Source organism: Lagenorhynchus albirostris, chromosome 3 (assembly GCF_949774975.1).
Source record: "Lagenorhynchus albirostris chromosome 3, mLagAlb1.1, whole genome shotgun sequence".
Classification (NCBI taxonomy): domain Eukaryota; kingdom Metazoa; phylum Chordata; class Mammalia; order Artiodactyla; family Delphinidae; genus Lagenorhynchus; species Lagenorhynchus albirostris.
In genome coordinates this window covers 126013010-126039393 of record NC_083097.1, presented here as the reverse complement: position 1 = coordinate 126039393, position 26384 = coordinate 126013010, and the positions used below count along the sequence as shown (strand labels likewise).

Genomic DNA, 26384 nt, shown 5'->3' with positions numbered 1-26384 from the left:
CCAGGGGCTTTGTGAGCAAGGCTGGAGCCCGCCCCCAGGGTGTGAGAAGAAGCATTGTGAACTGTGAAGGCCATTCCTGCATCCTCTGCAAATTAGCAAACCCATCTCTCTTCCCCCACCCAGAGCCCCAAACAAAGAGGGGGCAGGAGGGGGCCCTGGCCCTTTGTTAGGGGAAATTTATTAATATCCGAAGTATGCAGCAGCCCTTCCTCTCCACCCGCATTCAAAGCCTTTGCAAACACCTGGGCCTCGCATTTGAAAGGCACTGGGGCCCTTTTATATTGGCAAGGTCCTGCCAGGTGGGGGTGGGTAGAACCAGGAAATTCTTCCGGCCTGGGAAAGTCGTGGCTCCTCCCAATTCTACTCTTGGAGCTCCAGCTGCAACTGCAGGTAAGGCTGGGAAAGAGCTGGGGAGGGAAGGAGGGCAGCTGGCCAGGGAAAGGAGATGGCTGACAGGCCCTGGTTTGTCCCCAGCTCTGCCTGTCTCTGCTGGGTAACCTTGAGCAGGTCTCTTCCCCTCGGTGGGCCTCGGTTTGTCCGTATGTATAATGGGAGACTAGGTGGTCTTTAAGGGCCTTCCTCATCTTCATCATCCTTCCTAAGCCCCACCCACCGACCACTGCCACGGAGAAATGGCAAAGCTAGGGTCAGAAGCCAGGTGGGCCAGGAAAGGAGGCAGCTGAGCCTCAGTTCCCTTCTCTGTCTGATGGGAACCAGAAAGTTCTGTGCTGTCCACCTCGTGGCTCTCAGCAGTAAGGAGACAGGGTAAGGAAGATGACTTCATTGGTGTTTATTAACAGAACACAGATGGGTTGGGGAAACACCAGCAGAGAGGGCACAGGGGTTGGCACAGATGCACCAGGCCACCCTGCCCCACTGGAGGATGCCATGTGCAAGGGACCTGATCAGGCGTTTTCTCACCCCACCCTCATCTCTCAGGGAAGGAGGGACCCCAGGGCAGCCCCTCCCAAGCCTGGGGATTGAAGATGCCAAGGTCTCTGGCTACAGGCCTGGGGTGCCGCCCGCCCTCTGCTCTCTGCCTCCACTCGGGTGTCCGTGCCCAGGGACCCGTGTGCTGAGGCAGAGTCGGCGGCACTGGGACCAGACAGCCATAGGTGTGGACCACCTCCCAAGGCTCTTAGTGGCCTGGTCGTCTACAGCCAAGGCCCATTCCCCAGCAGTGCCTGGAGCTAGAGGAAACAGTGAGGGCCGCCAGGACAAGGGAGAAGGGAAGAGAGGGGCCCCTCGTTCCCACCTCCACAGTGCAGGTCAGGCACCTCCCTCCCTTCCCCGGTTCTAATCATGCCCAGGGCTCCCCACACTAGAGGGCATGGGGTGCAGAGAGGGAAGCTCTGGGGTCCTCCTTCTTTCCCTCCCTCCACCCTCCTAATACCCAAGCTCAGGCACTAGCCCCTCTGGCCTCTCCTCTGCAGGCTTCCCGCCTCTACCCCATCCCCTCTATTCCACCTTGCACACTGAGCCAGAAGGATATTCTATCTAAAGCACGTGATCCTGCAAATCCCCTGCCCGCCCGCGTCCCTGGCTCACCCTCTCCAACAATCTGCATTCCCACTTGAATCCTGTTGTAAGCTGGTAACACCTGCTTCTCCCACCACTCTCCCGCTCTCCTCGCTCCCTCACCCTTGGTCTCTCCCTAGGCCACCTCCTGGCCCCAGGGGAGGAGAAGGGGGCTATATTCTGACCCCCACACCTTGGCTGGATCAACGCCTTGGCCAGAGGCCCTCCCTACCCTGCCGTCCTCTTCCTCTCTCTCTCTCTCCAAACTTGCCCATCCTCCAGGGCCCTCAGGTCCCACCTCCTTCAGGAAACCTGGCCTGCACACGTGAACCCACAGGGATCTTTCTCCCACTTGACTTGATAACCCTTGATGCCCGGGGGCCTCGTGGGCCTCGAGACAACCTGAGTGTCCTTGCCCAGCTCAAGATTCTGATTCGTTGAAGTGTATGGGGCACGCTCCCCAAGAGAAGAGAAGGGACTGGGCCCTGAACAGAGATGAGAGGGTGGTCCCAGCTACCACATGAGAAAGGGAGCTGGCCGGTCAGGAGGCCTGGGGTCCAGTCCCTTCTGTCATGTGACCTTGGGCCTCAGTCTGTCCATCTGTGAAGTAAGGGCTGAGCTGGCTCATTTTCAGCTTTGAGTGTGTGCGTGTGCGTTTGTGTGTGCGCGTGCATGTGTGTTAGGAGTAGACAGAGGTTTTAGGAGAGGCAGAGGCCACAAAAAGGGACTTGCTCTGGGGACCGGCATCACCATGGCAACCTCCCGCAGCCTCAGGCCTCTCAGAACCCCAGAGGGTGTGTGGCAACGCTTGGGAGCTGGCAGGGCCTCCTGTCTGCCTGCTTCCCATCTCACATCATGGATTCCTCCTCCTCTGCAATCTCTCGGTCCACCTCGATGGCTGTGTTCTCGAAGCTGGTGATGCCCCCGTACTTGCGCATGTGCACCATCAGTGGCTTGGGGGACTGGCTCCCGGCCAGCGTGGCCACGTACATGCCTGTCCGGTTCTCCTCCAGTGACGGGCCCCAATCTAGGGCTGGCCGGCTGGCCTGCTGGAGCCGCTGCAGCAGAGCAACCACAGGGCTGAGAACCAGGGCTCAGGGACTGCTTCCAGGGTCACCGGCAAAACACTTACCGCGTCACCTGGATTAGTCTGTGCAACAACCCGGGGAAAGGGCGGGGGCACTGTCACTTCCCCAAGGGAGTGAGTCACATGCCTGGGGAGAATTCTGCCCTGCCACTCACAAGTTGGGTGGCCTTTGGGCATGGAATTTAAGCTCTGCTTCCAGCATCTGTAACTTGGGAATCATGATGCCTTCAAAGGGTGGTTAGGAAGGCATTGCTGAGCAGGGTGCTGGGAACAGAGTAAGGCCCAGTAAATGGTGGCTGTTGTTATGGTTACATGGCAGGCAGTCCAGGAGTCCACTCTGGGTCCCTCCCCTAAATGCTGAGTCCTGAAGAGCTGGGAGCTTTGGGGAGAGAGCCATGCACTGGGAAGATGGAGACAGAGTGGCCATGGTCAGTCTGACTCAGATGTCTGACCTTTCCCTCTCCAAGCTCCAGTTTCCATAGAAGGAGGGAGCTAAGGTGATGACTAAGCCTGGACATTCTAGGGTTCTGTCTTCCTCAGACCAAATTCCCAAAGCCCTCTGCCTGCCCTGCCAGGGAGAAGAGCCCCAGACTCTTCAATGAAGGGAGACAACCAACATTAAGTGGAGCCTACTGGGTGTAGATTCCAAGGGAGATAATGTGTGCCATGCCCTTAGCGTGGGGCCTAGCACAGCTCTATACGCAAAGCACAGTGATGCCCATTAAAATGCATTGACAGTAATGTTACCCCACCACTCAGGAACCTGCCAAAGGCTTGTCATCTCACTTGGAATGAAATCCAAAGTGCTCTCATGGCCGCCCCGTCCTGACCCCTGTCTACCTTCGTGATCTTGGTTCCCGCCACTCTCTCTCCACCTCCTCTGATCCAGTCTCGCTGACCTCGAACGTGCCGGCCCCTCCTGCCTCAGGGCCTTTGCACTGACTGTCCTTCTGCCGGGAATGCTCTCCCCTTAGACATCTAAACCAATCACCTTGGCGATTTCGTCAGATCTCTGTCACCTCCTCAGAGAGGTCTCCCCTGGTCACCCTGGCCAGAACACCGTCCTCCATCACTCTCTGTTCCTGTACTCTGGCTTTGTTAGGTTTTGTTTTGTTTTTAAGTATTGCACTTACCACTGCCTTCATGTGTTTGTTTGTTTATTGTCCGTCTCCCGCATTAAAATACAAGCTCCCTGAGTTTAAGGACTTAGATTTGTTTCCAGCTGCACACTAGTGCCTAAACCAAGGTTTCTCCACCTGAGAGCATCACTGACATTGTGGCCTAGGAGGTGTTCTGCACATTGAACCCTGTGTAGCAGGATCCCTGACCTCTAGATGCCAGTAGCATTCCCCCTCCAATCCCACCCTCTCAGGACAATCAAAAATGTCTCCAGACATTGCCAAGGGTCCCCTGAGGGCAAAATCACCCCTGATTTTGAGGTGAGGCGCCCCCAGCTTAGAACTGAGCACTCACCGGGTCCCAGCTCTGTGCTGAGTATGGGCTTATTTAATCCTCACACTATCCCTATGAGAGGAGTATTATTATTACCTCCAGCCCCCCCCCCTCACAGATACTGTCTGGAAGTACGGTTCAGAGACATTAGTTAAGTTGGCCAAGGTCACACCGGTGGGAAGCGGTGGTGTGGCATTTGAACCCAGGCAGTCTTGACCCCATCCTGAACTTTAAAAATACCCTGCTTTTCTGCCTATCACAGTACTGACTTCATTGATGAGCTTTTTTTCTTTTCACAGCAACCGTATGGGCAGTTATCACTATACTTATTTTTTATTTTTTTTTTTTAGGGGAAAGCACAAACGCAGTCCCCCACTGCTACAAATTCTGCAGTCGAGTTTCCCACGTTTGGGGAAATCGCAGGGATCAGCACATCCGGAGTGCAATGGATGAGCCGTGCACTGCAGAACCACCTTTGTGATCACGGTATCTCCCCTGACAGGTAAGGATCACTGTCCTAATTTTAAGGACTGAGAAAGCAAGGTTCAGAGAGGTGCGTTCACTTGCTTAGGGTCACAAAGCTGGCAAGTGGCAGACCCAGGATTCCGATCCTAGTGGGTCAGTGCTGGGAAGCTTGGTCTCTGAAGGTGGCATGCCTGAGCGGGGCAATGACTTCTCTGTGGGGCTCTCCGATCCCCCAACAACCTGTCCCCTCCGCCTGGCTGTGGGCAGCGGTGGCAGCAGGACAGGAGGGAGGCAAAGCTAGGCTTGGGAACCATGAGCTTCCTGGGAGCTGGAGCCCTCCTCCTTCCCTTCGCAGACACCCTGGCTCTCAACAAGGAGACAATTTTCCTTTAGCAGCACAGGTGGGGCTTCTGAGGTTCAGAAAAGGAAAGGGCTTTGCCTCAAAGTCATACAGCAGTTGGAGGCAGAGCAGTGGCTGGACTCCTGGACTCCCCTGTGATCTGCGCAGTGTGACCGCAGCCCACTTCTGCCAGGGAAGGGCTCTGAGCCTCCCTCCAGAAGCTGGAAGATGGGGCAAGGGACAGCCAAGGAACAGTGGAGGTATGTGAGGTAGGGGGGTGGGCAGTAGTGAGCTGGTTAGCAGGCTGGGGAGGGGGGGAGGGGCACAGGAGCCCTGATTTGTAGCCAATCTCACTGTTGTAATTATCCCCACACTTGTCAATTTCAAGCTCTCAATGGTTTACAACTGGGTCAGCGTACTCCTGAATATTTAACAATTAGCTCTCATGAAGCAGTACTATTGGCTCCAGCACACCTCTGATGGTGTGTGTGTGTGTCCCAAGGCTGTCTCTGGGCCCTGGCAGGCTCACTCAGCTCCACTCACTATGACAGCCTCTTGCCACCAGAGGACTCCACACCCACGGCCTCAGAAGCGGAGGGCTCAGACACGGATGTAGAGAACAAATGTATGGACACCAAGGAGGGAAAGTGGGGGGCGGGGGGTGGTGGTAGTGGGATGAATTGGGAGATTGGGATTGACGTATGTACGCGAATAGGTATAAAATAGATAACTAATAAGAACCTGCTCTATAAAAGATAAATAAAATTAGATTAAAAAATTTAAAAAAAAAAGAAGTGGAGGGCTCAGTGTGCAGAGGGCACCTGAGGCTCAGAGAGGGGCGGGATCTCCAGCAGCTGCACAGCATCCCAGCATGTCCACTGGCCCACAAAGGGTCCCTATTCCCCTCTTCCGAGCCTGCAGAATCCCATACCAAACAGCTTGCACTCTGTATGCTTTCTGGGTCTCTCCACAAAGCCCTGGCCATGGGCAGGGCTCCCCGTCACCGGAGGAGGGTGACAGCCCACCCCTGGGGTCCTTCAATGTTGCCTCTGACCCTGAGTTCCACAGGGAAGCTAGCAACCTGAGTTCAAGTCCTGACCCCTGCCCAACTCACCATGGACCTTGGATAAGACCCTTGTCCTTTCAGGTTCCCCCAAGACACGTGGGCAGTGGCCAGTATCCGTGGTCTGTGCCCCTCCCTTGCCAGGGGCCCCAGGTGGTGGGAGGGGCCACAGGATAGGACTCTGGCCCCAGAGCCTGCCACAGACCAAGCAGATCTGAGCTGATTCATAGCCCAGGCTACTGGTTCGAAAAAAATGCTCTTCCCGGTTAAAAGAATCCTGCAGGCTCTGGAAAAGGTGTTGGAGCAGACGTTTTCTCTTCTGGAGGTTGGGCCCAGGGCAGGGCCACAGGTCAGGGGGCTGGGAGCAGGCAGGGGTGGGGCAGACTCACCTCCCAGAGCGAGCCCTCCTCTCGAAGCACAGCCACCAGCATGCCGGCTGGGATCATGAGGCAGGACAGCAGGCCCATCAGGATGCCCAGCAGCTCCGCCCAGGCTGGGAAGCGGTAGCTACCATATTCTGAGGGCTGGTACTTGACGATGCTATACACCAGCAGGGCCTGCAGGTGGGGGGCTCCCAGCATCAACGTGGGCCTCGGGCATGGCCCAGGGCTTGGGATAGCCCAGGTCTGAGCTACCTTAAAGCCTGAGATAGCTCAGCCCAGAACCACCCAGTTTCTGAGACAGCCCAGTCCTAAGCTGTACCAGAACCTAGATGGTCCCTCTTTGGAGCCTTTGCAAGTCCTCAGACAGCCCTGCCCCAAGCTGACCCAACGCCAAGGCCTGAGACAACCCAGCTCTGAGGCGCCCTAATTCCTGAGACGGCCTACCCCTGAGCTGCTCTGACCCCAGCCTTAAGGCTCTGAGGCCTGAGAAAGCCCCACTCATTTTGCCAACCAAACGCAGGACCAGCCTCAGCACAGCTACAAAAGCTGGGGGCATCAAGGGGGAGGGGAGTAGACCAGGATCCCGGTGCCCGCCCCACCTCTCAGCCCTGACAGAGGCCCACTATGGGCCAGGGCAGTCCTACCAGACTGAACGCCCAGAGGGGCCCTGCTCTCAGCCCTGAGTCCCCAGCCAGCAGCCCTCCCTCCCACCCCCGGTTACCAGGAGCGTGGCCGGGGACAGGAACAGCCAGCAGGCCCTGAAGTAGAGGCCCGGCTTGAAGCCCAGCATCATGTGGATATCCCGGCAGAACCTCTGGATGCCTGCACAGGGGAGGGAGGAGCGTGGTCCCACCCGCAGCCCCACAGGCGCCAGCAGCCCCTCCTCCACTCCAGCTGCCCCCACTGGAAACCCTGGCCCTCGGGACCGGGAACCCAGTGCAGGGGGGCTCCAGGGTAGACTCCCGCTCTCCCACGGTGGGGAGCCTGACTCCACCTCCCATGGCCCCTCTCACCATACACCCGGGTGACAGCAAGGCACGTGGTGATCACCGCCACCATTAGCCCGAAGCTGGCGCTGTAGTCGTCCAGAAGGACCAGCCAGTACATGCCCCCCTGGAACACAAGTCGCAGCTCTGGGGTCCCCTTATCCCAGCCTCTCTCCCTGATGCCACCCCTTCCCCAGGCAGGAAGTGAGCAGGAAGCAGCCAGACCGGCGGGGAGGGCAAGACGATGACAGCGTGACTGCTGTCTGCCTACCGAGCCCTTTATACACATCATCTGATTTGAGTCTCACAAGCCTAGATGTAGACCCCATTTTATCAGTGGGAAAACAGCCTCAGGGGGGTGAAACCACTTGTCCTGAGGTCGCTTAGCAAATGCAGGAGCGAGGCTTGAACCCAGGTCTTTCAGACTCCAAAGTCAGGACTCTGGGTCACAGGCCAAGCTGCCCCTGGGAGAGAGGGCCTGGGGTGGACTAGGTTCCTCCCAAGGAGGAAGAAGCAGGTAGTTCAGGGCGTGCTTGGCCTGGCCGCAGACAGTGCCGCAGGTGTCTGCCCCAGCCTTGCCCACCAGCTGCCCGCCCACCCCGCAGCGCCACTCACATCCGTGGTGAGGACCAGCCCCATCAGGTACATGGCCACACAGATGAGCCCTGAGAACACAGCCTTCTTGGGCCGCAGGTAATACGGAAACTCATCTGTAACAGCTGTCACAATGGTCTCCAGGAAGGCAAACTGGGGGGGGAGAATGGGGGGGTCAGAGTTCTTTCCCCCCCCCACACATACAAACACACACAGATACACATCTCACAGGCACAGATACACACACGCCACACATACACACACAGGTACACACATAGATATACACAGACACATCACACAGATCCACGTCACACACATGCCATACACACAGACACAATACACGAAGACATACACAGTCATGCATCTCACACACGCACAGACACACATAGAGATACACACATCACACACACATACACACGCACAGAGACACAGACACACACCACAAGGTGCACCCACTGGCGTGGAGCAGCTCACCTGGCTGTCCAAGCCAAGAGTCAGCAGCATGAAGAAGAAGAGGAAGGACCAGAAAGGCGATAGAGGCAGCATGGTCATGGCCTGTGGATAGACGACAAAGGCCAGGCCAGGGCCTGGGCCAAGGGCACACGGCGTCAGCAGTCTGGGGAACGCGGGGGTCCCACATACGTACTCAGACGCACATGGTCACTCACACCCACTTGGGCACACTTGGTTCAGCCAGACTCAGAGACGTACACTCACTGCACACTTCCAACACTTTCTTAATTTTTAGGATACAGGCCAGCACACTGTCAGTGCTCCATAAACACAGGTTGATAAAATAAATGAATTAATAATGAGTACACGAGAAAACACAAGACCAAATAGAAAACCTCATTTGAATACACTTATGTACACAATCATTTGCACAAACAGTTCCATGAACACACATACTCAGACACTCCCATTGGCACAAGACACTGCTTCACATCATTCAAAGCCTCAGTTAACTTGCGCAGCCAACTGCACGCAGGTTGTGACTCATCTGGACAAGCAAGGCAAGTTCCTAAGATGCGGCAAAACAAGACAATCTCCTACAGAAAGTCACTTATCTCCAGACACAGGTTGACACATACTCATTTGTACATTCATCCCTTTGCTCTAGGACACCCAGAGAGCAGCTAAGACACATTCATTCGTGTGCACGCACACGCACACGACATACCCATCCACAACCTTGCTGGGCCACATGTATGTTAACTTGCCCAGCCCAGCTGTCCGCGACACACCCTCCACCCACCAGGGCTGGGCAGCCTGCTCACCTGCTTTGGCTACTTGGTCCACAGGCACACCCAGCTCCTGAGACATGTAGCCCAGCACGGAGAAGATGGCAAAGCCAGCCAGGATGCTGGTGATGGCGTTGCCCAGGGTGACGATGAAGGTGTCTCTGCCGGGAGAAGTCCAGGCCCAGGCCAGGGTGAGCGGGCCACGCCTTCACCCACGAGGCCCTCCCCAGCCAGCCACTCTCCTCCCCACTCCAGCCCCTGGGATCTGGGAGGCAGCCCTGACCTATAGATGTTCTGGTGAAACGTGTTGTAGGATGCAAAGGTGAGGAGCCCCCCGAAGCCCACACCCAGGGAGTAGAAGATCTGAAGAGCAGCTTCGATCCACACCTGTGGCAGGAAAGGATGCAGATGGAGGGCAGAGAGAAGGGGCTGGCACACCATGGGGTCCAGAGGAGGAAGGAGGCGGGGCAAGAGCCAGCCGACAGGTCCAGGGATGCTGTGGTGAAGAGCCTGGCTCACGAGTGACACCGGCAGGAAGTAAGCCCTGCTCCAACACTTACACTGCAGGACCTGGGCAAATCCCTTCCCCTCTCTGGGCCTCAGTTTCCCCATCCAGGATCTAGGAGATACTCTCTAAGCTTGGTCCGGTTTTGAAGGAATTAGTGCCTCGTGTAAATTTTCAGTAGATGCCTACTGACAATAAGCCCCTGTAACCCCTTTACTTCCTCCCTAGAGTTGGAGGGACCTGAATTGGAATCCCAGCTCTACCATTTTTTATCTGTGTAACCTGGCCAGGCCATATCACCTCTCCAGGCCTCAGGACCCTCGTCTGTACTGAGGGGATAGGAACAGTACCTCCCTCAGGGTGGTGGTAAGGATTCTGTAACTACATACATGCAAAGTGCTAGAGCAGGGCCAGGCACAGTCATCCACCAACACATAAGAAACGTTAGGTGTCAGGACCATTGCTGTTTCTATTATTATTACAATGCCCTCCTTGGGGTTTGGAGTCAGACAGATCAGGGTGGAAATCCCAGCTCTGCCACCCCCTAGTCGTGTGACCTTAAGCGTATCACCAACACTTTTGCGCCTCAGCTTCTTCATCTGTAAAATGAGAGAATAATGCCTACTGCATAGGATTGTGAATAATAATCAAGGAAAGTGCCAAGCACAGCGCCTGGTACACGGGGCTCCCCATGTGGAAGATTCTTCCCCCCACCCCCTCTTTTCCCAGGGACCCCTCTTTCCTCTCCCCAGCCTGACTCTTCCCTCTGCACGCAGGCTTTGAGGGCCTCACCTTGGAAGACAACAGGTGGTGGAACTGAGGGGTGAGATAGAACTGGATGCCCTTCCAGGCCCCTGGGAGGGTGACTCCACGGACCAGCAGCATGAGCAGGATGAGGTAGGGGAACGTGGCCGTGAAATACACCACCTGAGAGACAGTAAGGGGGTTGACCTTCTCTCTCCTTTGCTCCTCTCAGAAATCCCCACCTGGGCTTCCCTGGTGGCGCAGTGGTTGAGAGTCCTCCTGCTGAGGCAGGGGACACGGGTTCGTGCCCCGGTCCGGGAGGATCCCATGTGCCGCGGAGCGGCTGGGCCCGTGAACCATGGCCGCTGAGCCTGCGCGTCCGGAGCCTGTGCTCCGCAATGGGAGAGGCCACCGCAGTGAGAGGCCCGCGTACCGCAAAAAAAAAAAAAAAAATCCCCACCTTACTAACTCACCTATGCAGCCTAAGCTGGGAGCAGTCCCTCACTCCCTCCACACATCACTGCTTTCCAAGGCTGTTCCCAACCGTCCACTCTCTCTAGCTCCACTGCACCCTGGTCCAGGCCCCCTGCAAACCAGCCTGCGTGGTCATCAGACGCTGGACATGCCCAAACTCCCCTCTGCCCGTCTGTGCCTGTTCCCAGACCTCCAGCCTTGCCCTCAGCAAACACCATCAAGTCTCAAGCCCCTCGCTGCCAGCCCCTTCTCTCTGCCCTCCATCTGCATCCTTTCCTGCCACGATGACCTCTCCTGGCTTTCTAGTGGTCTCTACACTGTCTTTCTAATCTTTCTTTTAGTGGTTCTCTTCCTCGTGGACAACGTCTCCCAGCCCTTTGCAGAGGGACAAGTTCTAATTTATAAATGATTGATTAAACCACTCAGAAGGTTTCCAAGTCCTTCTGAAACAGCGTTATGGTCCTTCCTTCCCTTCATAACCTAAAACGGGCATCTGCAGCTTTGTCTTCCCAGCATCTAGCTGGCCTTCTTCAGATAACAGTCGCCTGACTTTCCCACCTGGCGCTGACTCCATTCCCAGCCCCAGCCAAGCTGAGCACTCCACCCTCCTGCCCACGGTGACTGGTTCAGGGATGGGTATCAGACCTATGTATCCAGTGAGACTCAGTTCTAGGATTTTTGAAACTTGGGACAAGGGAGAATACTAAGCAGGTAAGATGTAAGCCTAGAGCTGCTAGGGGCAACCTCATGAAAAACGTAGCCTGAGAAGGAAGCCAATCTGGAGGAAACTACTGCTGAGACACCAAGAGAACGACATTCCTGATAACTCCAACTGAACCTCTAGATCCAGCCATGCCTGAAGCAGACCCTCTAGACTTTCCAATTGAGTGTGACAACTGGGTGTTCTAGTGCTTGCATTTCAAAGAGCCGTCACTCATACCCACCCTCCAAGCACTCAATGAACACTTGCTGAGGTTCTTCAAAGCGCCAAGCACTAGGTTAGGAAAGAAGCTTGAATAACAGATAGGTCCCGCTCTCGGCGTGTTTCTAGTCTAGCGAGCCAGCCTAGCCACCATCCAGGCTCACCCCCACATCTTCCTTCAGGCAGTGCCTCCCTCCCCCAGTCTCAATGCACTCTCCCTCCCCCTCTTCCCAGTTGAAGTCCATCCATCCTCTCAGGCTCAGTCCACACCCTGCCTCCTCAGGAAGACCTCACCCTTCCCAGCCTCTCAAGCCTCCGGGGCCTCCCAGCTTCACCTTGCCCGAGGACTTCACACCCTTGAGGATACAGAGGAACACGATGACCCAGGCAAGCAGCAGGCAAAGGCAGAGTTTCCAGCGGATCTGCCCAGGACTTCCGATGCCCCGGCTGCCTTGGATGTGGAGGACGTAGCGGCTGTGGGAGACAAGGTCTGAATGTCCTCTGGTGACCCTGCCACGTTCCACAGACATGGAGTAAAGCTGTGGCCGGCCTGCGAGACTATCCTGGCTTTTTTCTATTTGATTCCTCTCCATCCTTCTCTGACCAGCTCAGCAGCCACGAGGTGGGCCTCTACCGACCCCATCACGCAGGCTGCTTTCCTCTTCAATTTCCATCTGGGTCTGGCTAATGGGAGGCAAGAGCAGGAGACTGGATGATGGGTTGGGGTATTTGCACACACATGTGTACACATGTACACGCATACATGCACGCACACCATCAGAGGGTCTGGCTGTGACTGCCTTCTTCTATAGCACAGCTTTTGTTGGGCAGCCCTTCCTCCAAGGCTTCAAATTTTCCCTGGTTCCGGTAACACTGCCTCCTTGCCTCAGGGGTGGTATGGCTGTCCCTCTGGCTGGTGCCTCACCTTTCCATGTGGATCCCCTCTGTAAAGTCCCTCCACTCACTCAGCTCCCTTCAGCCCTGTGAGAGTGCCAATTGGCTTCCTGCCTGCTCCCCCCAGCTGATGCAGTGGGCCATGGCGTTGCCATGGAGACCCCTGGCCGCTGCCAGTGACCATGTCATGTTCTTTGGCTTTTAGCTGCAGACCCAAGCCCTTCCCCACTGGTCAGACATACTCCTCAGCAGGTGCAGACACTTTGGATGGACTTTAAATGGATAAACGGATGGACCATGTAATATGTGTGGGTTGGAGATTAAAACATTTCAAGACATGCGGCTCATTTGGGGGAAGATTCCTAAGAGTAGCCTTTTGCTACTAGGTAAAGGGTTGGGGGTATCTGGTCTGTGTCCTCTGGTTAACCAATGGTCCCTACCTAGGAACAAGGCTACTCTGGAATGTTCCAGAACAAGATCAGGGATCAGGAGGCCTTGGTTCCAGTACTGCCTCTGCCAGTAGGTACTGAGCAAGCCTCTGGGCCTTGTTTTCTCAGCTATAAAGTGGGACTTTGGGACAGGCCAATGGGCAGCGATGCCCTTTTGATACCCACCATTCACAGGGGCTTGCAATGTGCCGGGCACTGTGTTAAGGGTTTTACCTGCATTACCTGCATAATTCGCATAGCAACCCCTTACTCTCTCCTACAGTCTTCTTTCTACTGTTAGACTAACCTGAGATGGTCCTGTAGGATCATGGCCTCTGCTAAGTGCCTTACCCACTAGGACAGTCGGTACTCAATAAATACAGACTGAAAGAACGAATGAGTGAGTGACTGACTGATACCATCCTATGAAGCAGGGACTCTTATTACCCCCTTGAGCAGAGGAGGAAACTGAGGCTCTAAAAGTTGACGATTACCATTACCGTCGGCATCATTGCCATCAGCTAGCTCTTACTGGGCACTCACAGTCCACCAGGCTGGGCAGCACAATTTATAAGCTTTCTTTCCTTGAATCCTCACAGTAACCTTCCAATACTATTAGCACACCCACTTCCAAGATAAAGCAAAGGAAACTGTTCACGGTCACACAGCTGGCCAGGTGAAGAGCTGGGATTAGAACCCAGGGTCCACCTAACACGAGCGCCTGAGCTTGGCCTTTGAGGTGCGTATGCTGAGCCCCTTGGGGACACGGGCACACTGATGCCTTCTGTCCCTCCCTGACTGTTGCTGGGCCGGCGGGGGCCTGACCTCCAGTACTCCTCGCTGGGGCTGACGGTGCTGGTGAGGTTGAGGGGCAGGGCCCCGTTGCCGTCCTTGGAGCCTCTGTGCTCGAGGCAGAGGTCCGTGTTCCACCAGTTGCCACAGTGCTCCCAGGGCAGGTTGCTGGTGAGGGAGGCGAAGAGGTAGAAGAGGACGTAGGCGATGATCATGTTGTAGTAGATGGCCACCAGACCCACGATGAGCAGCATGGCCGCGCCGGCACCTGGGCGGGGGAGCGGGCGGCCTTCAGGCCAAGGAAGCCATCCCCTTTCTGGGTTTCACCTCCCTCTCTGCCTACAGGCTGTGGCGGGAACCTCCCCGCCTCCCTCAGGCTCAGAGCACCCCACTGAAGCCTCACCTTTGAAGAGGGGGCTGATTTTCCAGACAGCCAGGGGTCCCAGGCTGGAGAACTGGCCCAGAGAGAGCTCGAGGAAGAAGAGGGGGATGCCGCAGATGGCCAGCATGAGGAAGTAGGGCACAAGGAAGGCGCCTGCGAGGAGGAGAAGGGAGGGCGGGGAGGGTCTGGGGCTGGGCTCGCCCTAAAGCCCAGCTCGAGCCCCGCCCCACCCCTCCCCTGACTGGCAGACACCACCACTTCTCACGTGGATTAGGGCTGGGCACTACAAGACTGTCTTCTCTTATGCTAGGAGATCACTGAGGGCCAAGGGGTCGTGGGGGGGGGCGGGGGGGGGCGGGATTTACTCACCTCTGTAGCCCCAGCGCCCAGGCCAGGACTGGGCTCAGAGCAGACATTGCGTGAATGAATGAACAAATGAGTGAATGAATAAGTGCATTCCCCGCCAGAGGAAGTACAAACCCCTCAGTACAGAAATCGGTGCCCTGCAGAACATGGCTCCAGTCTACTGCCCCTCCCCTCTCCCCAGCGCCACCTCCGAGGCTTGTGGCTGCCTCCTGCGGTCCCGTGTGCCCAGCATCCCTTCCCCTTTTCTTCTCATGTCAGCAGCCAGCTCCTTTACAGGACTGCCCACCACCATATGGCTCTGGAAGTGCTGCCAGTTACACCAGCCAACCCCTGCCCACCCCTTCCTGGGCACATATCCCAAGGCAGGCCAATTAGATACCTTCCCTGCAATTCTATATAGATTCATTCAGAGAGAGCAGTGCTGGGAAGGAAGTCATTCCAGAGCTGTCTGTGGCCACCCCCGACCCACCTGTAAGGAGGAAGCCTGGTCCAGGGAAAAAGGAGGTCAGCACACAGAGAGGGAAGAAGCATCAGAACCAGGGAGAGGGAGGACAGAGACAACTATGGACATCCCTGAGTTCCTGGAGCTTTGGAGGTCGGCACTCGTCCCACACTTCCCAGTCATCCCAATTCATCTCGTCCTTGCTTCATCTAGTTCTACTTGGATTTCTGTCGCTCTGCCAATATGCGCTTCTTTAAGGAGTTTGGTAGAGTTGGGAGGAGACACAGTGCTGGTGGGAGCACATTGGCTCTGGAGACGATAGCCCTGGGGTGGAATGGTGGATCCCCATCGTGTGACCTTGGGCAAGGAACTTGGCCTCTCCAAGCACTGCGGCCTCATCAAGATGGTGCCCACCCAGGTGGTTGTCATCAGGGTTAAATGAGACAGGCCTGGAGAGCACTGAGCCTGGGGCCTGGCCGATGGTGAGTGCTAACCCCAGCTATTGTTAATGAGACTTAGAACAGCCACTTGATGGAGAGGCAGGGACAGAGAATTTGTTTAAGATGAAAGAGATGCTGGGCTTGCAGCGTGAATGGAAGGAACAAGAGAGGAGGCTAGATTGAAGATTCAAGAGCAGGAATGACTGATTGAAGGAGCGAGGTTCCGGAGGAGGTGAGGTGGGAGAGGAGGGTCGGGGAGAAGACAGAGCACAGTGATCACTGACAGGCACACACAGCCCTTCATCACCAAGTAGAGGCAGCCCCCTCTGCCCATCACTCACGGCCTAGGAAGCGCCAGGGCTTGTCAAGAGAACCGAGTGTGTATCCATGCTGGGGATGAGCCAGGAAGGAGGGGACTGGGAGAGGAAAAGGGACACGGCAGGGTGAGCTCCCCCTTCCAGCCCCAGGTCACCGCTTTCAACTAATTCAGCCCAAGGTCACATAGCAGACAGTGGCCAAGGCCACTTAACACCTCACTCCACCCTGAGCCTTGGCCCATTGGACTAGATGCCCCTCATGCAGGCATCAGGCCCATACCTCCTCCGTTGGTGTAGGCTCGATAGGGGAAACGCCAGACGTTCCCCAGGCCTACACAGTAGCCGATGCAGGACAGCAGGAAGTCCAGCTTGCCTGTCCAGTTCCCCCGGTCTGCGGCAAAGTCCACGTCCAGGTCTACATTGCCCTGGTCACTGGGGGTCATCAGCAGGTCTGGGGTGATGGGCTGCCAGTAAGAGAGACCAAAGGGGTGAGGGAGAAGGTGAGGCCAGGTTGAACTGGAACCCTCAAAATAAGAATGTGGAATCAAACAGGGCTAAGTGCCAAGAACTCTATTGGTTCAGATAATCAACGGGTCTCACCTGGGCTGACAGGTTAGTAGGCAGGAGCTCCTTGGGGTTTCAGGGGACTACAAACTTTTGAGACTAGCAGGGTGGCTCAGGCACTAAGAAAGCCACCTTCATCTTAGTTTGGCTAACACAGGGGTCCAATGAAGGGATGGTCCTATTTTGATGACGACGACGATGACGATCTTAATAACAGTCACCATGTGTGAGCACTTACCACGCACTCGCTGCACTAAACATTTCACTCACATTACCTGATTTCATTCCCAGAACAACTCTATGAGCTAAGTACTCATCTGAGGGAAACGGAGGCTCAAAGAGGTATGATGACACACCCACAGTTTTTGCAAGGCTGGCTAGCGGGAGAACTAGGTTTCCAGCCCAGAGCTTCCTGATGCTGGAGCCCAGGTCTTCAACCACCCAGTGCTGGGGTTCTGCTACTCCATTCTGGGCACCATATTTTAAGAAAGACAGTGGCAGTTTGGAGCATGTGCAGCTGACTAGATTGGAGTGTATTCAGGAAAGGCAGTTACAGGAGGACAAGAGGAAGAATTGGGGCCCCTTAGCATAGAAAGGACGGGGCATGGAGAGAATGTGGGCTCCCCTGGGCTTAGATTTATGCTGTGTGGCTCAAGAAGGCCTACTGAGGACTGTGAATTTTAGCTCACAAGCAGGAAGAAGCTACTGAAGCCCCAGTCTGCCTCAGAAAGTTGTAGTCTTCCTGTCTCTGGAGGAAAGATGCATGCACAGAGGGGAATGGCAACCAGCTGTCCCTAAAGTCCCCTCCTGTGATTTAAGGAGGGCAGGGAAGTCCACTGGGTGTTCTCCCTTCAGGCTGGGGCTGGGCGATGGAGGCCTTCCTCCAGGTGCTTGGAACCCTGGCCCGAGAGATGAGTTAGTGTGTCCATGAGCCGTCCAGGCTTAGGGCCAGGAAGGAAGCCCAAAGTTACCAGGATGACTATCTAAAATTCAGACAGCAGTTCCCAGAAGTGACTCCAGGAATGGGGCAGGAGAAAGGGGCAGCTACACCTTTTCTGCTTGCCTCTGAAAGCCATGCCCCATGGCAGAGGAGGACGGAGCTGCAAAGAAGGCCCATTATCAAATAATGTTCATGGTTTTCAGAGAGGAGAAAGGACCCTCCTGCTTCCTGCTGAGGAACAACCGTGGGGAAACAGTGATTCCACTGGACTGGGCGTCAGGAGACCACGATTCTCATCCCAGGTCTGTGCCAATTCACTGTGCAACTTTAGGAAAGACACTTTTGAGCCTTGGTTTCCCCATATGGACACTGAGGGGATTGGATAGATCACTAATTCCAAAAACACATCACTTGAAATGTTTGTAGATGTTGGGTGGAACAAAGGATTCTTGAATTTAAAAGTTTGGGGAAAGCTGGGTTATCACAAGGTAAAACAGGTTGCTTTGCTGCAGGACTTGTCAGATCCTTTAATGGACCAATATGCACTGTGACTCTCCAAGTAGAGACTAGAACAGACAGTATTCTCCAATTCTACTTAAGAAAAGGGTCTCAAGGAGCTAGCATGTCAGGATATACTTGGCAGAAATGCAAGTCTAGATAATCTTTAGCTAATAGTCTTCTGGCTCTGATGATCTGTGAGGCAAGATTCATCAAGGAGACTTCACCACAGTGGTCGAGGACCAGATCAGATCCCAGCACAGGGACTCAGCAAATAGCTACTACCCAATTTGCTTTATCCCCTAAAATTGCCCTTCCTGGCACCAGCTCAAGTAGGTGTCTACACACAAATCAGGTGACAGAGGAAACCTTGCTGGGATGAGGATGGTGAAAGGAGAGTCCGAGTGTCACGGGACTGGAGGTGCCTGGCTGCAATGACACGGTTAGGGCAACGGGCTCAGGTGGCAGAAATGTGGTAACAGCATTGGGCTCTCAGTGATAGTGACAGCCATGGTGGTGATCCCGCCTGAGGCTGGCTATTGGCCAGAGGGGCAGTGGTGATGGAGGCAGCCTGGCATGATTATGGGTGATGCTGACAATGATGAAAAGCATGAAAAAGCTGCTTTTCAAGTAACTGGGCTCCAGGGGTTGAAACAAATATGTTGCTGGTGGTTCTTTAGCTGTGATCTCAGACATGCTGGGGTGAGGATAGCAGCAGCTCCTAGATCTGTATGAAACCCACCCCTTCCCTCGGGTGCCCCTTTCCCCAAGTCTTCCTCTCCAGCTGCGTGAGCATCAGCCCTCTGGAACCACTCCCTCCCAGGTGAACTCCAAGAGGGATGGGGTAGCAGCCAGTTGACACTGGCCCCTAGTATTGGGTGAGGAGGCAGACCTGTCACCCTGTGACCCCCCCACCTCAGGCCAGCTGGCAGGAGGCCCTGATAATGAGGCTCCTCTGATCCCTCCTGAGAAGTTGCTGCCCTTTCTACGTTCACAGAGCAGTCCAGGCTCTCTGTTTCCATGGTGACAAGAGTTCCAAGAGCAGGATGCTGCCAGCTCTTCCGTCCCCTCCTCCCCCAATCAGAGAGAAGCCTGCTCCTGCTCCAGGAACAGGGGATGGGGTCCTCCAAAGCTGAGCCAGTCCAAAGCCCACGTGGAGCCTCCAACCCCACCACGCGGTAAATCCCAGGAGGCTGGCACAGAGAGGACAGAACTGAGAGGCCGAGGAAAGCAACAAGATCAGCGGGGTAGGGCTGGGAGCTGGATGAGTTGCTTCACACTTCTGCCTGGGTGTGAGGCTCCCACCCCTGATCCGCCACTCTCCACCCAGAGTCACACAGGCACACACATCTGAGTTTGCCAGACCACACCCCCTCTTTTAGGGGCCAACAGAGGTAGGTCACCAGCAGTGTCGGGGCTGAGAGAGGTACGACTTCCCAAGCCAAGGCTTTCATACCTCCTTCAGGATGAGAGAGACAGTAGGAATCTGGAGTCTGACTTCATTATTGTGCAGATCAGGAAAGTGAGTTTCAGAGGAGAAGGGGCGAGCCCAAGGTCAAACAGCAAGTTAAGGGCAGAGCAAAGCCAGGACTCAGACCCCTGACCCTCAGTCCCGTGCTCATCTCTGAATAACGCTGCCATAGCTGGCACTCCCTCACTCCCCGACCCCCTTCTCCTGGAGACCAAGGGAGGGGACACTGAGGCCAGGGGTCCCACCCTACCCTGCTGGCCCTAGGTGGTTCAGCCCACCTTCGGGAAAGCAGTAACCTGCACCCCTCAGTTTCCTTGTCTGTACATTGGGGATAATAAGACTTAGGGCCAGGATTGTTGGAGGATTACTTGAGCTCAGGCTTCATACAACATGGCTATTTACATAATGAGTAGCCCTGTGCCAGTGAGGGGCGGGGGCTCTTGTGAGAAGAGAGAGGAAGGAGGAGAGAGTAGGATGGAAAAGAACAGGGGCTGGACTCAAGAAGACCCAAAAGACCCACAAATGACGCCAGCAAGTCACTTATGTCAGGAAACAAAAAGGACCCACTTATCACAGTGGTTCCACGCTCAGCTGCCCAAGGGCAGAGAGCTTGAACGAGTGTATGGTGGCGGTGGGTCTTGCGGGAGAGGGGACCATCCACCACACCAGCAGCTGGGAGTTCACAGTATCCACCCCCCAGGACTGTGGGACCAGCTTTGGTGCCGCACGCTGGGGACGGACCAGTGATGGTCCAGGCTAGAACACAGACTTGCCCCAAGTCACAGGGTAAGCGGCATCCGTAGAAACAGTACCCAGGCGTTCTGACTCCTTGGCTAAGACTGGTACTCTCAAGCCCAAAACTAGAAAACTTCCCCTGAGACTCTCCCTCCCCACATACATGTGACTTGGCTGGCAGGTCCAATCCCACAGGACAAGGTGGGGCGGGGCTGAGGTCTGGGCCCAGGGCTCCAGGAACACACAGACTTGGCTTTCTCTCTCATGCCAGCTTCCACCCCACCTCTACAGCCCTTGGGTCTCCCATTTCCTCCCTGCTTGTCTTTGCCTCCCTCTGGCCCTGCTGAGGGGCAGCCTGGGGTCTTATCAGGGAAGCCAAAGCTGCCAGGAGAATGAAGGGGGTGGGGAGGAAGCAGGAGGTGGGCACTGCAGGGCAGGAGCACTGGTAGGAAACCAGGGCTCAGCTGCTGGCTCACGGAGGCTGCTTCAGCGCAGAGTGCACAGGTGAGGACCTGCTCCAAGCCCCCACCCCCGACCAGTCCTGCTCAAGGCTGTCTCAGCTATTCTAACATCTCCCACCCCCCCAAATCAGCCCCTGGGGGAAATGGACCCGGGTACTGGGGAGGGGCGGGTGCCTGGCCCCAGCACCCCTACCTCGTGCCTCCTGTGGCTTGAGACACCTGTTCGCAGGACCTGGCCCAGTGAACCCCAGGCCATCACACTGCATCCGGATCCCCAGAAGGGGAAGGCCACTCTCCACCCCGTGCAGGCTGTGACCCCTCCCCTCCCTGCAATCCAGCTCTGCCGGCCTCCTCCGGAGCCCTGAGCCGGTTGCAGGTGCCTTCTCCCACCCTCCCAGGGGGCTCGAGAGGGGGCGGGCCTCCGCACCCCTCCCTCAGGTGCGCCCCTGCCCTCGTGCCCTACCTTGCTGAGGTGAGCTCCCTGGAGCTTCTTCATCTTGGAGGGCGGGTCTCTGGGGCTTCCCGGCTGGGCTTTTCCTGAGCGCAGAGAGCGAGCGAGGGAGCAAGAGATCTCGCCGCCGGCCGGCTGCCGCGCCCTGGCCTCCGCGACTCCGGCGCACCGGCTGGGGAGCCGCGGGCGCAGGCGCTGCCGTCCGTGGGCTGCAGGGCGCTGCCTATCCCTGCGCAGCGCCCTAGGCTGGGGAGGGGTGCACCGCTGCGTCCGCGTAGACAGACGGGCTGACTGACAGCAGGGGGATGCGCGCCCCCGCACGCAGAGCTGCCGATTGGAGGGGCCCGAGCGCGTGGGGAGGGGGGTCCACAACGGAAACCCTCAGAGGTCTCCAGGCCTCCGCCACCATCCCCTGCGTGACCTTGGGCAAGTAACCTGCCCTCTCTGGGCCTCCCTTTCCCTAGCTGGGCAATGAGGGAGGCAGGCCATGCACATGGACAGTAACAGCCCTGCCTTGGGTTCCAGCATCTCTGTACCTCCTCTTTGTTCTGTGACCCTGCCCACGTTACTTAAACTCCCTGTGCTGCCATTCTCTGTCTAGAAAGTGGGGACAAGAATCTTACCTCCCTTATAAGGATGTGAGGAATCCAGGAAGATTGTGCATAGAAAACATTTAGCACAGAGCCTGGCACATCATAGGAGCTCAGTTAACATTTATGGACCCACTGTGTGTTGTCCACTCTTGCCAACAAATGAACAGCCGATAGTCAGATATTTATTAAATCACCCAATCTACCAATACTTACTGAGCACCTAAAGTGTGCCGGATCCTGGGCTAGGTCTTATTTTTCTCAACACAGTGACCTGGAGAAGATGTTATTATCCCTGTTTTACAGAAGAGGAAACCAAAGCACAGAGAGGTTGAATCACTCACTCAAGGTCACAGAGCTAGCGAGTGACACTAGTGACAGAGTCAGGCTCATGGACCTTCCGGGCCAGTAGTGGTGCTGAACAGGCCTGTTTCCTTGGGATGAAAGTGAAACAGGGAATTTGGGGTGAGGAGGAGGGACAGGGCAAGTGCCACTGTATGGTTGTGATGGTTTGTGACTTAGATCCTGTCCACCCACAGTATGACCTTGGGAATGTTGACGGTTTCCTGTCTGTAAAGTGGGCCATCCGCCAGTTGGGGCCAGAGAGTTGTAAGGGTACAGTGAGTCCGCAGCTAGGATGGGAAATTATTAGCTAGAGTGATCATATGCGTTGGTTTGTGGAACTGAACGAGTATTTGCTAGTGGGCCCAGCATATACATTACAAATCATGCTCCTTTCACTCTCAAAAGTGTCCCGGTTCAGACACTCATAGCATTGCCCTACCAGCAGCCAACATGGGGAGGCCTTTGGGGAGGATGTGATCAAGTGTCTGCTGCCCCTCCCATCCCTGGAGCAGGAGGCAGGAAGGCTCTAAATCAGAGCACAGGCTTGGATAAAGGGCCTGGCTGGGTCCCAGGCCCACCTCTCCTCCCCAGGTCCCACCTAGCTGTTCCTTCCTTTAAGCCTGGCCTCACAGGGCAGGCAGGGACTCTCCAGACCCAGGAGGAAGGAGCCCCTTGGCCATGAATGTAAACGGAAGGGGCGTTCATTGAGCCCTACTGTGTGCATTAGATGAGCTCATATCCAGTATCTAAGTTTTAGCTCTTTCCAGCAGCTGGAAAGACAAGTTTGTGCATCCCCATTTTGTACCTAAGGAAACTGTCTTGAAGGAGTGAAGTTGTGTGCCCAAGGTCACAAATCACTGAATCTCTGAACTTTGGAGATAAAGTGAGGAGGGCCTCAGGGCCGTGCCTGGGGAGAGGCAAAAACTAAGAGGCCCAGGCAGGACCCACCTCTCCTCTCCCCGAGGGCGTGTCACCACACTTCTTACAGGCAGCTGTGCTGAACCACTCCCTCTCGTTGGCTTGTGGGTTTCATTAGATGCTAAGGAAGGAAGAGAGAACCATGGGAACAGGGAGTAGAGGTGAGGCATTGGCTCAGGAGCCCTGGAAGACTAGCCTCCTTGTGGCCTCTTCCCAGCAGCACCTGCTCCCCGAGATCCAGCCCTGGAGGGAGCCAACCCTAGGCAAAGGGAAGGGAGCAGGGCTGGGACTTTAGCCTTTCTCAGACACGTCATGGGGTGACCACTGAACATCAGCAGCAGTCACTGGGGCTCTGAATACAAATGGGTCTAGGTCCATGCCTTTCAGAAGGGGAAACTGAGGCCCAGACGAGGCAGGACTTGGAAAATCACCCTGTGAAGTAGAGGCAGGGTGACACCTGGAGTCTAGGAGTCTGACCCCACCTAGGCCCTGCCCTCCATATCACACCTTCTGCCATCCCCTCCCCCATCACCACAGCACTTGTTGGAAAACTCTATACTTCATACAATAAACAACCCCCCACCATTTTTTAGAAGAGATTGTCCACATGAGTCAGTCTACCCTCTGAAACCCCAGTTTTATGATCATACAACTGGCTGTGAGTTCAGCTGCAGAGCACATCTGACAATTGCTCTCAATACCACCCCATCTCCCCCATCCCAGAGGAAGTTTGGGTACCACTTGGCAAAATAACTAGTTAGAAATTCAAACCTAGTAAATAATCTATTTCCCTTTCCCTCTCCCCTCCCTCTATTTCTCTTGGTCTCACAACAAACCAGAAGAATGGGGATGCGTGCTGATTTAAAGAAAATGTGAGATGAAAATGTACTTCCTTTTATTATATAGGGAGATATTTTTAAATGCATATAAATAAACATTTTTAATTTGCTTAAACGCTCCGACTTTATCGCTGAAGAGCATGTGTTTTGTTACACCGGCGTGGCGACTGTGAAAGATGAGGATCCAGACCGCTAATCCCTCTGGTGAGAAAGCGGTTCTGGAGCAGCCGTGAGGGGACAGGCTTGCCCTCCCAAGCCGCCCTGTCCCACACCTGCTCTGCTCCCAGCTTCTGTGTCCCACTGGCTGGGCATCTCATCCACCCTGGGCCAGGCTGGTTTCCTTGCTAGAGACCTCCTCTGTGAGGCCACTCTACTCCCAACCCTGACGCCTTCCCTAGTCTTGAGCTGTGGCCCTCTCCACTCAGCCCACACCAGTCTCTTGGCAGTCCGTGTTGGGAGTCTTATCCTCAAAACTCAGATTCTCAATTTGGTGTCAGGGGTCGATAGAAACGTAGCGCTGACGCACACGTTTCTGGTTTGCTAGAGGTCACGACCAGGCCCTGGGCCTTCCACAGCCAGGCCAGGCCAGATAGTTTTGCCTGGACGCCCCCCTCCCACCTTCCATCCCCCATCTCTAGGGCCTGCCACCCAGCTCAGGGCCTGCCACCCAGCAGGGGGGAAGCATAAACTCACTATATGCAAAGCAGAAGCAGCATCGGCCGTTCCTGATAGGAAAGCTGGAACACCTCTTAGCACTGGGGTGGACGCCGGGTCTGACAGGACGTAACGGGTCCTTTTCCCTGAGCCATTACAACACCCCTGCCTCTGGTGGAACTCTCTGGGTGGCAGGGAATGCATTACTTCACACCGCAGCTCAAGACACTGCTTGGAAGTTGTCTTAGATAAAAGTTTCCTTTTCCACGGAGCTCAAACACCAGTTGACAGGTGATGGCCAGTCCAACCTGTGGGGCCCACCCAAGGCCCTGACCGCCCACGTAGACAGCAACTGCAGCTCACCCAGCCTGCTCGGCCTGGCGACTGACCTCCAACCAGGCAGAGGTTTTCCTGTGGCTGGGGGCGGCCTTGTCCTGCCTCAGATCTTCCCAGCCACCATCTGTCCTCAGTACTGGGGGTGGGGGTAGTTAGAACATCAGTCAGGCCTGCCAGCATCACCCTAGGATGCAGCAGCCCAGGGGGCAGGTGGCTAAAACCCGGAACTTACTGTGTGCCGGGCCCTGTGCTAAACATAATTCTGAGATAGCTTAGATAGCTTAGAGTATTTTATTTCCATTTGACAAATGGGGATGCTGAGGCTCAGAGAAGCTAAGTAACTTGCCTGAAGTCCCATAGCTTGGAAGTAGTCAAGCTGGAATCCAGGCCATGTGACAACAAAATCTGCTACTAAACACTGACTGAGTCACAGCTGAAGTGTGGCCCTCCAGCCCACAGCGTTCCCACACTCCAGAGCGGTGTTCACTGGGGTGCTGGTAGGTGCTGGTAGCGGGCTCCTGGGTAGTGAAGCATGCGGAATGCTGGATAAAAGAAAATTCAAGGGTTTTCTTTGCTGTGGGACTTGTCAGAGCCTTTGATGTGTTAAGGCACCAGTGTGACTCTCCCAGAAGGGTTGAGTCTGCAGGACTTCTCAAACTGATTTGACCAGAGTCATCTCTTCTTGGTAAACAAGCTCCCCAGTCTTACAGATGGGGAAATGAGGCTCAGAGGGGGGAAGCAATTACCCCAGGGTCACACAGCAAACGCTTTTGACGATCAGAAACCTATATTCACTCACCGCTAGCCACCCTGCCACCAACCCTCTTCCTCTGCTCCTGGAACCCTGGTCCTCTCCCCTGGTACCACCTGGTTCCCATGCCTTAGATGTCCACCATCCTCAGTGAAGCCATGATGTCTCCCAGGCCAACAGGAGGAGGAGGAGAGAGAAGTACCTCTGCTCTTCAGGGGCTCACGTGGGGACTGGATCCAGCTCGTGCATTGTGGTCATGTGCCCCAGGAGCAAAGGGCAGGCAGGCAGGCTCATACACTTTTTATGGCTAGGCCACCTCCCAGAACAGTAAACAGAGGGGCAGGCAGCTGGCACCAGAGCCCTCTAGGGAGTGAAGGCCCCAGGGCGCAGTCTCCTGCCCACCTCTGGAAGGGAGTTCAAAATAGCAGCTTTTCTCAGGAGTTTTTAAAAAGTGTATTTCAAGTTCACATTCCTCTTAATCTTTTTTTACTATTCCTCCTTCTTGGCCTGACAGCACCTACTAGTCCTTTGGGTAGGCCTCAGTTTAAAATCACCTCCTCCAGGAAGCCTTCCAGACCCTCCAGGATAAGCTGGGAGCTCGCTCTGGACTCCCTGGATGCTCTGCTACCCTGATACCTAGAGCACAGATCAGACTGGGAACTTCTGGGTGGCAAGGACTGTACATTCCCTGGGCCCAGCCATGCCTGGCATACGGGGTGCCCAACGAATGTCATCTGTTGAAAGAAAACCCTGAGTTGAAAGTATTTGAAAAATTCAAAAGACTGAAATATTGAATCTGATGATTCTGCTTACAAAATGGACTTAAAATTTAACAGTGTCATAGCCTTCCTCTAATGAGGTCGTGTTTTGATCTTTCAGAAGTATTTTAAAGGTGACCTTGGGGTAGGCCTACAGAGACTAGGAGAGACGATGCAGTTGCTGAGAAGGGCGAGGATGATTTACACTTCTTTAACATTTTCCTTTCATGCTATGTAT

The 26384-nt window shown here is 55.3% G+C and overlaps 1 protein-coding gene, 1 long non-coding RNA gene and 1 other non-coding gene across 3 annotated transcripts; 1 reads left to right on the top strand and 2 right to left on the bottom strand.

The window, feature by feature from the left end:
* Positions 1-311: 311 nt before the first annotated feature.
* LOC132517211 (uncharacterized) lies at positions 312-10595 on the top strand. Its single transcript, XR_009539630.1, has 3 exons — positions 312-390; positions 4408-4559; positions 10411-10595. It is a non-coding gene; the product is annotated as an uncharacterized LOC132517211 (long non-coding RNA).
* On the bottom strand, positions 775-21089 carry SLC6A7 (solute carrier family 6 member 7). Its single transcript, XM_060143990.1, has 14 exons — positions 20968-21089; positions 16116-16299; positions 14292-14423; positions 13922-14156; positions 12110-12248; positions 10427-10561; positions 9413-9516; positions 9166-9290; positions 8363-8475; positions 7910-8041; positions 7322-7421; positions 7030-7130; positions 6315-6482; positions 775-2576 (listed from the first exon to the last, which is right to left on the bottom strand). Exons 1-14 carry the CDS (start codon positions 20998-21000, stop codon positions 2367-2369), a joined length of 1911 nt encoding a protein of 636 aa, XP_059999973.1. The 5' UTR covers positions 21001-21089; the 3' UTR covers positions 775-2366.
* Positions 4405-4567, bottom strand: LOC132518945 (U1 spliceosomal RNA). The gene has a single exon (XR_009540058.1). It is a non-coding gene; the product is annotated as a U1 spliceosomal RNA (small nuclear RNA).
* Positions 21090-26384: the final 5295 nt, after the last annotated feature.

Excerpts from the sequence above, each read along its gene's own strand:
- SLC6A7 (XM_060143990.1), bottom strand. The coding sequence starts at position 21,000 with ATGAAGAAGCTCCAGGGAGCTCACCTCAGCAAG. Across the intron at positions 16,300-20,967 it reads AGGGAGCTCACCTCAGCAAG|CCCATCACCCCAGACCTGCT; the intron begins GTAGGGCACGAG and ends TCTTACTGGCAG. Across the intron at positions 9,517-10,426 it reads ACCACCTGTTGTCTTCCAAG|GTGTGGATCGAAGCTGCTCT; the intron begins GTGAGGCCCTCA and ends TTCCTGCCACAG.